This window comes from Pyxicephalus adspersus, chromosome 1 (genome assembly GCF_032062135.1).
Source record: "Pyxicephalus adspersus chromosome 1, UCB_Pads_2.0, whole genome shotgun sequence".
NCBI lineage: Eukaryota > Metazoa > Chordata > Amphibia > Anura > Pyxicephalidae > Pyxicephalus > Pyxicephalus adspersus.
This window is the reverse complement of record NC_092858.1, coordinates 74838046-74850131: the sequence shown is the minus strand read 5'-3', so window position 1 is coordinate 74850131 and position 12086 is coordinate 74838046. Positions and strand designations below refer to the sequence as shown.

The window sequence follows — 12086 nt, the reverse complement described above, 5'->3', positions numbered from 1 at the left end:
CTATGCTTTAAATAAAATATCATTTGACCTCCTGCTGTTCAGCACTTTTCAGGAAAAAACACATTTAAAAAAAAGCAATGCTGGGACACCATCAATCTCAAAGCTTTAACAAGTCTGGGTCAAGTTTATAAACTGCAAACTGACTATAAACTGACTATTGTTTAGTCATAATCCCTTCCTTCTCTAAAGAAAAGAATAGCATTGTCTGTATATTACTCTACATTTTATGTACTGCACTAGTACAAATTGTTCCAGTGTCATTGGAACAATCACTAACAATCGACATTTAAAGGAATAACTAAAATTGAGCCTGTGTACAAAACTTTATGTTAGGTTCATTTTAACATATTAGCAATGTGAAAGGTAGTCATAAGCTCAAAGTTCTATAATCAGGTCTCTGCATTCAAGTCCATCGGTACATGTGTGGCCTACAAAAGAAGGAAAACAAAGATTCCTCCAATGTACTTTAGAACAGGTCTCTCTTTTATGCATGGGTTAGATTTTGTTTATAAATTGGAATATGATTATAGTATTCCTTTTTTGCAGCACTGGGGTTTCAGGTTTAAATCGTGGCCAGGACACTTGCACCAAAATCCAAATCCTACACAAATATCTTTTCATGTTAATCTCCAGAGTCTATCACTTGTTAAGGAACTAAAAACAGACGGCATGCATTACCCACACCCAGGAAAGTCAAACATCCTGATATGCGTGCTTCCTTTAGAGTGACTCAGAGAACACTGAAATCAAAAGATCAGCATGAGTGCCAGGCAACTAGCATTGTGAAAAGGAAAAGTCAGCATGGCAGCCTAAGAATTTCATGATATGTCTTCCTGAAAGTGGTTCTCAAAATCATACTAACAAAGAAATAAGAAAATATGACCAAAAACAACAGCAAAGATTTAGGGTAGGAAATAACAGAGTGGATGCTATGCAGCACAAAATCATTATTCTATGACGCTGTATTTTCTAGAAATAACAATATACATCCCATGTGGAAGTATAAACTCAATATCACCTTTCCATGACACTAGAGAATGGCTAAAGTTGAATGAAATGAGTGAACTGAGAAGAATAAGCTTGAGGAGCAAGAAGCTGTATCCTGAAGAATTAATGAAGTATCCTCATGTATAATAAGGCAAACAAAGCAAAGTGTGTGGAGATCCATGAAAATATAATTGTGTGAACACAGCAGGAAGTAAGAACAGACATACACCCTGGTGAGTGAAACCTATATGTAAGCAATAGCTAGGTAGCTGAGAGACCACAGGGCATGGAGACAATACTGAAAGCAAGAACCTGGCTGATTGCTTGGTGACATAGTTCATCCTGCAAATATAAAGGGTATTTGCTTTATGTGAACTTTCTGGCACAGGGTGGTGTATTGAAGAGGCTAGGGAAGGGGGTGTTATTGTGCACATAACCGAAACACAATACTGTCCCCAGGGAGAACACCACACCCTAATCAAAGTTTTAGGATTAAAGATATTTAAATGTGTAATTTTTAAAATTAGCACCAAGGCACATTTTTATTGACATACAATTTTATGAAAAAAACAATAAAAAATCATAGATATCAGTTGATAACAAATAATTTGGTGCAAAGAGCTTAGGATATACGTTCCTGCAAAACTTTTCATTTTAATTCTGTCTGTCTTAATTTCTTAAAAACAATTCAATCAACCAATATAGATACCTTATATACTAAAAAAATTTATAAAACAGACACCTGCAGGGTGCAGGGGCCACATGACAGATATTTTCAGAAGGGGCTGTGAATGTGTATGTCCAGGATAGGAGTGCAATGTGTATTTAGATCTTTCAGCAATTAGCTTAGGAAACAATTCTAAATTGTTCCTGGACATATATTTAATATTGGCACTTGTAATTGGCATATTTGTTGTAAATTACTTGTGATAATGAATGACTAATGAGCAAATGTAACTCCTTTATGAGTCAGCAGTGCATTTAAACACTTTTTCAAAGCATCATTATTGTCATTCGCAATCCTTGCACAATAGTGCTGTGATAGTGCTAGTGCAGTCATAGTATATACAATAGTACACACATACACTAGTACAATACAATGTAGTGTAATGTTTCTGAACACATTTATTTCTAAGTAGCATTTCTTTGCCTACATTTTAGTAGGAAGCTTAGAATAAAACTCACAATGCAGTTATGAAAAAAGTGATATCTTTAACCATGATCTGGATGACAATGCATATGTTGAGTGTACTAAAGTACAAACCATTCATTTTTTAGTCTTCTATTATTTCAGACTCTCTAAGATCCATATCACCTGCCGACTGTGATGAAATCATTAAATACAGAAAAAAGCTAATGTCACACCACATAAATGATTATAACGCTGGACTGCGGTGACTCTAAGGATCAATAAATAAATAAGCCATACTTTATTTTTGCCAGCACCATTACTGTTTCAATTCTAATTTTCTTCAATTCAAATAATTACACTTTTTATATAAAGCAGCACAGAATTATTTCTAGGGATTCAAGGTTCATTCAACAATAGAGCAATAATCATGGCCAAAGTGGCCCCATACATAACAACAAATTTGAGATGGTATCCTAATTCATGTGACTACAATAAAGTAAAAATGGGAGATTTTAATGCATAAAAATGAAGACACTAGTTACCATTGCTGCTTATGTTGCCTTACTGAATCCTATCTATGTTTAGTTTAAAATAAATGCCCACAAAATATTACCAAGATCAATATATTACTCCCTTTCACAATAAAAGAGAAAGAGGAAACTTAAGTTGGAAATGTTTGTACTGGCCAGGATACAAAACATTTATTACTTCATTTAATACATTCATTCTATCGCTTGTCATTACTTTTCACAATGCAGAGTTAAGATACAACATCAAAAAAACAAACATTTGCCAAATGCAATGGGACAGACTCACTAAATCTAAATTCACATAGGTGATGGCTAAATATACTATTCCTTGCAAGCAGTTTGCAGGAAGACTCATTTTATGCCTATAGAATATTGCTTCCTGAGTATTGCATGCATGTAATGCATGGGTTGGTGTGGTATATACTGCTAAATGTTGTAGTGATGTGTTTCTCATCCAGGGTTCCTTCAGAGGTTGCTAGGGGTTTCTTGAGCAAGGAGCCATGATCTCTTTGGCTTATGTATCAATCACCAAGCTAAAGCAGCAGGGGTTGCCTAAGACCCCAAGGATATTTCCATGATCCCCTTATGTTAAAAAGGTCAAGAAAGGCTTCTGTAGTGTGTGCTGAGCTGAACTTCACATGACACCCCTTGCTAAACAAATTACAGCTGATGCTAATTCTCTTCTGCACACCCTATTTTTGTAGGCAATAATGTTTTTATTGAGATTTTGTAAAAAGAAAAAAAACAAACAAACATTGCAAACACAAAACAGAGGAAGACATAGGGTAAAGAGCAAACCATATTATAATAAAGACAAACACCTCATATAGGTAACAATCATGGTAATGAAACTAATATTGACTCTACCAACTAGCACTGCAACATATACCATACATAGTGGATGTAAAAGAGTACTCCGTCAGGAGTTTGTGAAATCCAGCGAAATTGGGTGGTACATTTAACTTTCTTTTTTTTTAAAGTGGTACAAATCAACCTGGGAAAGCCCCACCAAATGAAACCAAGAAGAATAAAACAAAACTAAGAGAGCCATGTACAAAACTCCTGTCATCCCATTAAATGTAACCAAAAGGCCCATGTCTCCTCCATAATATGTTCTATCCAAGATAGATCCTGGGTCCATTCTGTGATGAGAGAAAAAAATCTTAGAAGACCCTCCTTTGCTGAAACTACTGACCCAGAGAGAATAGACATCAGACTTTACCGAGACAGAAGATCCCATCATCTTGTTATAGATATTAGAAAGTTTTTTTTTCCAAAATCTATGAGTCCAAAACCTTGTCTTTAGATGTATAGCATCATTCCCCTCGCCTCACTGCATTTCCAGCATAATTCTGATACTCCAGAGAAAATCCTATGGAGCATGGAAAGACATTTATACCAGCAGGACAACACTTTGAAACATTTTTCCTGTGCAGTACTAGATAAGCTACCCTTATGCAGAAAAGGTAGTCTCTCTGAAGAAAAAGTCATCTCTAATTCACGCTCCCATGCAGTCACATAGTAAGGATAATGAGGAAACAAATGGAATAGAAGTAAAGCTGGGAAACTGGTGTGTAGGGGGTGAAGATTGGGAGCATAATTGCTCCAAAGGCCCACATTTTCTAGTAAGATTATGTGCACTTGCCCATTGCGAGACAAAGTGGCACAGCTGAAAATATAAAAAACATCATCCTGGGCTGGGTGGGAGATCCGTGGTCAGTTCTGAAAATAGTGTCAGGTTTCCTAAGGACAGCACACTGAGTTAGAGGGATAAGGTGCAGCTGCCAGTGAAATAAGGTATGCACACCCATTCCAGAAGAAAAAGCAGGGTTGCCCAAGATTTGAGTCATAGGGCCAATAAAAGATGATATACTGTATCATCTAATAAAGGACCAAGAAAAGGAAAAAGGCGGGCACTTGGTGGGCAATATCCATGGAAGCAAGGTGATAAATAGGATACTACCAATGTCCATTATTTGGTATTTTGTTGAACACCCCATTTTGACACCCAGTTGAAGAACTTTTAGTCATGTAATAACATTCATTCCTACTACCAATCAAGTTCAGGGGAAAATGTTTAAATTCCTCAGTTGCATGTTTATCACTAATTTTGCCAGCCAAGAAAGATAAGTGGACAATATGCCCTTTCATTATTACTAAAATTGTGGTATTACAGAAGTTTTTCTATTGTACATATACTGTATGTACTGGAAAACAATGACTGAAGCCATATTTTATTATATTTCACTGCTTACTCAATTACCCAAAGTACAGAAATTGATTATACTAATAATACTAATAATAGTGGCCATGTAGATCTCAACATGAGTTTAATATAATTTTTAAATCAAAATTATATATAGTATTGAAGTAACAAAGACAAGCTGTCATCAGATTAAAATTGATATTCAACAGAGCAGGTAGATCCACAATTAAGTCCTTGCCCTTTAATAATGATTGGCTGAAGGCCAGTCTGCTTCTTTCCATTCAGGATCATCATGTTGGCATTCTGCCTTTTTCTTTTACAGCTGCCAATCATTGCTACAGTCCAGGATTACCAGAAGCAGGAACGTAATTATCATGTTAGGAGGGATTATAGAACATGATTAAAAAAAAAATATATATATGTATTATGTTGGGTTTAGAGAGAATGTGCTTATAAAACAAGCTTAACATTGCTTTGAGTTAATCTTTTGGACTGCTTAAACCTTTCAAAACAGTACTGTAGGGTGTGACAACTCATGAGTTCACTCTGATGCCCCAAACCCATCCACTGAGTTTACCCACCAGCACAATTCAAATCATGCACTGTTAAGGCGATCTCCTATTGATATTGATCCCAGATCAACTGTCCTTCTGTCTAATAGCTTCTGTTTACAGCGCTGGAAGAATGTAACACACACAATTTAATGTGTGGTTAGATCATTCTCAATACTTTATTGTTTGCACACAGTTTATATAACAGTTCAAAGGCACGATCACATGACTACAGACAATTAGCAGACATAACAGATGTCCTTGTGGTTCTCCTAGAACAAGACATTTTTGTCAAAGAAAAAGATATATGGCCGTAGGGAGGACAGGAAGAGTTTGAAGGCAAAAGGGGGGTAGCAGACACTAGTTTACTGATAAAAAGAGTACAACTAGTTTCAAGATAATTCAATCATCTACAAAAGTACAAAAATTAATAACTACAAGAATCAGCAAAATTCATCAGCTCCTTACATGCTCCATGGTGTAAATGTCCTATACTTTTTCAGCAGATAAGGAAAACAAGAGTGGAAAGTTTTCTCTACAGACAACACGGCAGTCACACAGCCTTGCTCCTAAAATTCCTTGTCCTCTTTTTGTAAAAGCATTGTTCTTTATGTTTTATTACCTCCTTGGAATTGAAGAAAATCTTGCCCCTCAAGTGATGGTAAAAGCTTGCTCATTTGAATTCTCCTATTGCAATCTTTTATGTCAGCAGTGTCCCAAAATATGTGACGTCTAGTCACTTGGAACAGACTGTAACAGACTGTATGTAGCATACGAATGAGCTTAGCTTCAAGAATCAAGCAAACCAAAATACACTTCTGAATGGATAAGTTAATTCATGAGCTGCTACACTTTGATTTAAACTTAAGCTTACCAAAATATGTATCAATAAGTAAAAGACATAATTATTTGAAGTGACATTTCTTGTGAATTTTGTGGAAAGAAATATATGTTTAGGCCATGACTGACTGAATCCTGTTTTTACATTCTAATCAATCTCCTAAATGCACTGCTGCTCAAGAATAGCAGACGGCTATTTTGTTAGCATCACAAATATGCATCTAAATAGCACTAATTATAGCTGTATTCCAGTTCACTTGGCTAAGTATTTGATTTGAAGCTTAATTGCAACCCCTTTGAATCATTATATGCATTTTAACAGAAAGGAAACATTTACTATGTGCCAGACACTGCTTGGGTTACTTGTAGTTTTATATCTCTATATATAGATGGGTTCAAAATTACAGTTTTTAAATAAAGAGGTTGGTTTCTTGAATTAGTTACTTAAATGAGTACATACAAAATACATATTTAAATGTCATCTGTATTAAAAGCACACCAACATGCTGGCAGAATGATGCAGATCAGCAATTTTCTCCCCTTTTCACGAAAAAGGCTTTCAGAGCAGAAGGAGTACCCAAGAACCTCCTAGAATGCGTGACGTAGGTATCCAGGGAGGCTTTGTGCCCCCAATTATCATTGATCGCCTAGACGGTTGAGAATTAGGGGGCAGTGCTGCACTCTTTTTTTAAAAAAAGGGTGTTGCACTTAAAAAAAATACAAATAACCAGATTTTTTACCTATTATAAAAGGGTTGTCTACCCTTTCATGTAAAGTGAAATTTCTGAGTTTAGGTACGCTTTAATAATTTCCCACACTCTAAATGTAATTAGCATTTGTTGGGGTGGTGTTTCATCCAACAATGTAATATGTGGAACACAAGCTGTATGCACTGTAATGTACAATGCAGGGCATGGTCCTTCTCCACTATTCCTTGGTATTAAATAGCACCCCTGTGTAATGTCCAACATTCCCCATGAGTCTTTAGGATAATTGAAACTCAAAGCCAGCAGTATTACAATGTACTTGATAAGGAGATAACAAACGTTATGTTTATTGTGATCATTTTTAACAACAGGAGGACTAGTGATGAGTAAAAATTGCAATTTTAAATTTTGTGACTGCAAAAATTAGAGAAGGCAGAATTATAGTAATTGTAATAGTAATATTGTTTTTGAGAGCCTTACTTTATCAACTGTTCATCTATAAAATTCTAAGAAGTTAAGTGGAGCTTTACGATGGTCAGTGTTTGCAGAGAAGTAAGTGCATTGAATAGCTGGGCACCTATCATTTAATATTACAAACAGGAAAAAGTCTCAGGATAATTGAACCTGTAGTGTATATTGATATAATTTCACTGGATCTGTCAAAAATACAATAAAATCCCAGAATCAAGACTTCAGACTGTATGGTATGTACTTCTATATAGTATTCCCATATGGTAATTATAAGGAAATTATTATAAAACTGAGCAGTCTGTGCTGTGCAATAAAGGTGGATTCTTCATCACTGTACAATGGGACAGCAGCACTGAGAATATACTAACAGTAATGACAAAAGCAGCCATCACTTTGCAGGTAAAAGCCTCAAGTCTCTCCCGTAATACAAAACTCACCCTGCCTGAAAGAGACTGGAATTCTGCTGTAAAATGTTTTCTTCTAGTTGTAAAGATTCTTGCAAGAATGGGAAAGTCCCAGTCTGAGGTTTATATAGGGAGAGTTGAATTCCTATTGATCACTGGGGTGGCTGTATATACTCAGTATGTTTTACAGTCACACCAGGGAACACTCTGTTCTCTGAAAAAATAAGTCCCCAGAAACATTTTTGGCACTTGAGTGTCATTTTCATGAAAATGCAAATTTAGATTTTCCAGGCAAAATCATTTCCCCAAAAGTTTAACCCACTCATTTCTAGTGTGTACAGACACCATTAGTAAATACATCTCAAGAAGAACAGCAAGAAAATTCTAAACCTTACAGTTAATCACAATAATAGTGCACCCCCATAAAAATGATCTCATATGTCAGTTCTTATGAATAATACATGACCAACACATCCCTTTAGAATGTGGCATAAAGTGCTGCAGAGAAACATGCAGGTAACATAAAATACATGTGGGCTTTGACTGCATCAGTTTTGTTTTTTAAAAAAAGTCATTGTATTAAAATATCCCAAGGTTAGAAATTAGTGATCCAAGAACAAAAGATCCACAATACAAACAAAAAGAAAAAACACTGAAGACAAACAAGCCAAAGATTCAGCTGCCTAAAATTCAGAGACATATTACCAATACTAACAGAAATGATATAGGTGTCATCCTGTGAAAACGTAGGCATTGTGTCTTAAATTTGGAACATACTGCTGCACCATTTGTGAGATACTATAACCCTGTTTAACAAAGTAAGACAAGTTCCTTTAAATTACTATTTTGCCCTTTTTTATGGCATTTTTTTAGACAGAAATTTGGTTTTAATCGTTTGACTGCCTTCATCATTGTAAAATTTCCCACACACATAGAATACACAGAATAGCTCTTTAGCTCCTAGTTCTACAATTATGTGAACTGTTTGTACTGCAAATACAAAAGATTCATTACACTGTATATTATTAATGTGAATAGTATATCTTGTGGCTTTGGAGTAACCTTCATAACAACAAACCATTTTATTCAGAAGATTTACTCTAATAACATAAAAACCCCTGTATACCATTTTAGTTCTCTCAGACTGCTGGGCTTAGAGGGAAAAGTGGCATTACAGCAATACACAAAAAAAGTTGCTGACCATGGTCATTGGTCTCTAAATCTGTGACGAATCAACAAATCATTTTGAAAGTATTCAAAGTATTATATTTTTTGTAGCTTGGCAAGTATTCCTAAATGCAAATTTAAAAAGGCTGAAGAAAACAGATAAAGTCCAACTCGTTACCTGGCTGACATCCATATTCACCCATTCCTTTCAATCCCTGTCTTAATATCCTTATGCCACTACTTTTATTTGTTAGATGTCAGTTCTTTCAAACATGGAAGCTCAGCATCATCATGTAGGCATTAACACAGCTTTGTTTTTTTCATGAAGCTATGTACAATACCTTAATGACCACTCCAACCAGGGCTTTATTTTATATTTATATTGCCAGGTGGATTAAAGTAAGGAGGAATCAGGACAAAATATAAGCATTATGAAATTTACTGTTTTGCAAAGATTTTGTTTAACCAGCAAATTTTGTTCTAGGCTTCTTTTCAAATGATTGCTAAATTAGTCTTACCTTCTCTGTCTGTTGTTTACATATTTCAGTTGCTCATGCCCAAATACACCTAAACAACTGAATGCTGTACTTGGTTGCTGTGATTTGTCATTCTCTGTAAACCCTTGTACATGTAAATCCCAGCAGATCAGCTCAAATACTCAGACCAGCCTTTTCGGCACCCATAATCATTCTATGTTCAAACTGATAAAATGGGTGTAAAACCCAGGATTATTGGTTTTCTATACAAAATAAAACTTTTTTTTATTAATTACATTGCATTTTGCTTATAAGAAGTATGTGATCTGCAGAATTATTAGAAAGAAACACATTCTACAGATGCCAGGGTTTCAGTTTTTTTTACATAATTTCCTTTGTTTAGCTCTACATCAAAAGTAATGATTTAGATACTGAAAACGAAATATCTTTTATGTCACCTTTGCCAGGCAAGCTCATTTAAATACAGTGGATATTGAAAGATCTCAATAAGCTCAAAACATTTTAAAATATGTTTTCACATATTACCAGCAAAAGAAATATATATTAATGTCTATCAGCTGGCCCAATGTGATAGAAAACAATAGACTGTTTGATCAATGTTATTTCAAAGTCATTTGGGAAGGATAATATCTACACTTCCTGGCATACAGAGCAATAGCCTCCACATATCTTCAGATAATTTCAACACGACCACTATATTTTCCCAATCACTCACCTGGTGTTACTGAGCGAACAACAACTGGTTTTTCACTTCCGGCAACAAATCCAAAGCCAAGAACTGGATCTCTTCTCATTTCTACGTTCCTTGGTACAGGAGGGTTGATTTGGCAGCTTTCAATTCGCTGATCTTCAAATGTCCCTGTTTGCGTCAAGTGACTATAACAAAAAATAAAAAGGTATGGTTCAACTGTTTGCCTATTGGCTTCATAGTTTAATTATCAAGTGAATAAAAAAGAAAAATATCTAGTTCCTTGTTGTTACGTGTGATGAGTAGTCACCCCAAGAAACTACGGCCTTATTATTCCTATTACGGACTGCTTTGTTAACTTACATGTGGTTCGCAATTATATGTTTAACACTGTAGATATGACAAAAAGTGTTAATTATTGTAATTTATGTAGCCCAGAAGCGATGAAGCCTGCAGAAGGAATCTACATGTTGATTTCATTTAAAATAATGTGATGACATGGAAATATAGCAGTTACATAATATCCAATTAAAATTTAGAACGTTTACAGTGTCTTCTAAAAACAAAAATACACACAACGCAGAACTGCTAAGGGGCATTAAAATAATTGGAAGCACAACATTAGGAAAAGCAGATGCATATTTTTACTTTAGTTAATGTAAAAAAACAAATGAAGTTAAAGTGTGGCTGTCCTGATATTACCATTATGTTCCTATATGTACCGTAATCATATCTGCTAGAGTAACCCTACAAAAATGCATTGCTTCTGAAACCTAGAGCTGTCCCCTGCACCACTTCCTTTCTGCTTCTAGATATCCTCAGTCTTTGGGTAAGTCATGGCCAGAATTATCCAATTTACTTCCTCGAAGCCAAGGCCGATATAGGCCTTACCCTAGCCTCTGAATGGACAGTGAATTACATTTATAGTTTCATCTGTATTTTATTCTCCTTTCGTCTTTCACCAGTTTACTTACCAGCACATGAACTAATTAGTGCCTTGTGTTGCTTTTTCTTCCGCCACTCTGAACTATGCTTTACAGGGAGAGGCTGATTTCAGGTCAAACTTGGGTACTTACACTGTTTGCATTATGACTTTAATACCTGGCTGGTTTAGAAGTTAAAGCCCACTCCTTTATTTTTTTCGGCTTTGAATGGGAAATCCAGGTTGCTGTCCAGGTGAGTTTTAATAATATGCCATAGATTATAAATATGAATAGGCATCCGTGACTGTATTTATTGGTATTCTGTTAAATAATGTGAGTGCATATGAAAAATCAGTAATTCACAGAAACTAACCAGATTTCGTACTAATAGAGATTAAAAATATATTGGATACTGCTCCTTTGCTCCAGTTCTTTTCATTTTAGTTTTTCATATACAAGTGCCCTATCTTTGACATGCCAGCCTTGCATGGTAGTAAAAACTGAGATTGTAATTTAACAAAGGCATTTGTACATTATGTAAGAACAGAAGAATCCAGGATACAGTTTTGATATCAAAGTTTCCATCTTTTGTGTTTAGTTCCACTTTGACTTCTATGCAGCTATTTAAATTTGTGTTGAGTAAACTTTGATGGCAGAGAGAGCTTTGATGAATCATTCCAAGATAAAACAAGGTAATTGATGTTCAAAATTAAGATAAGCGTTTGATGCAGTCACTCCTATAAAAGAGAATGGTAATGCTGAAATTGATCTTGTTACTTACAGGCTTGAGATGATATATTACTTGAATAATTAAATGCCTTGATTTCTATAAATCTTTATTTATTGAGCTGAATTTTCATAGTAATATCTATACATGGAAAATTAAAATAATGTTTCATCTTTGCTTTAGCTATATAGTAAGAAAAACAAATGAAGCAAATAAAGAGATCATTTAAAGTAAAAAGAAACGTTAAGGGGTCTAT

At 35.0% G+C, this 12086-nt stretch overlaps 1 protein-coding gene across 3 annotated transcripts in view; it reads right to left on the bottom strand.

Annotated features, from left to right (window-relative positions):
- Positions 1–12086, bottom strand: part of FRMPD4 (FERM and PDZ domain containing 4) — a 203758-nt gene that overhangs the window by 44868 nt on the left and 146804 nt on the right. For all 3 annotated transcript variants that reach the window (XM_072414372.1, XM_072414381.1, XM_072414390.1), the window contains one exon: positions 10208–10368. In XM_072414372.1, coding sequence (XP_072270473.1) covers positions 10208–10368 — 161 coding nt within the window. The remainder of the gene's footprint in view (positions 1–10207; positions 10369–12086) is intronic.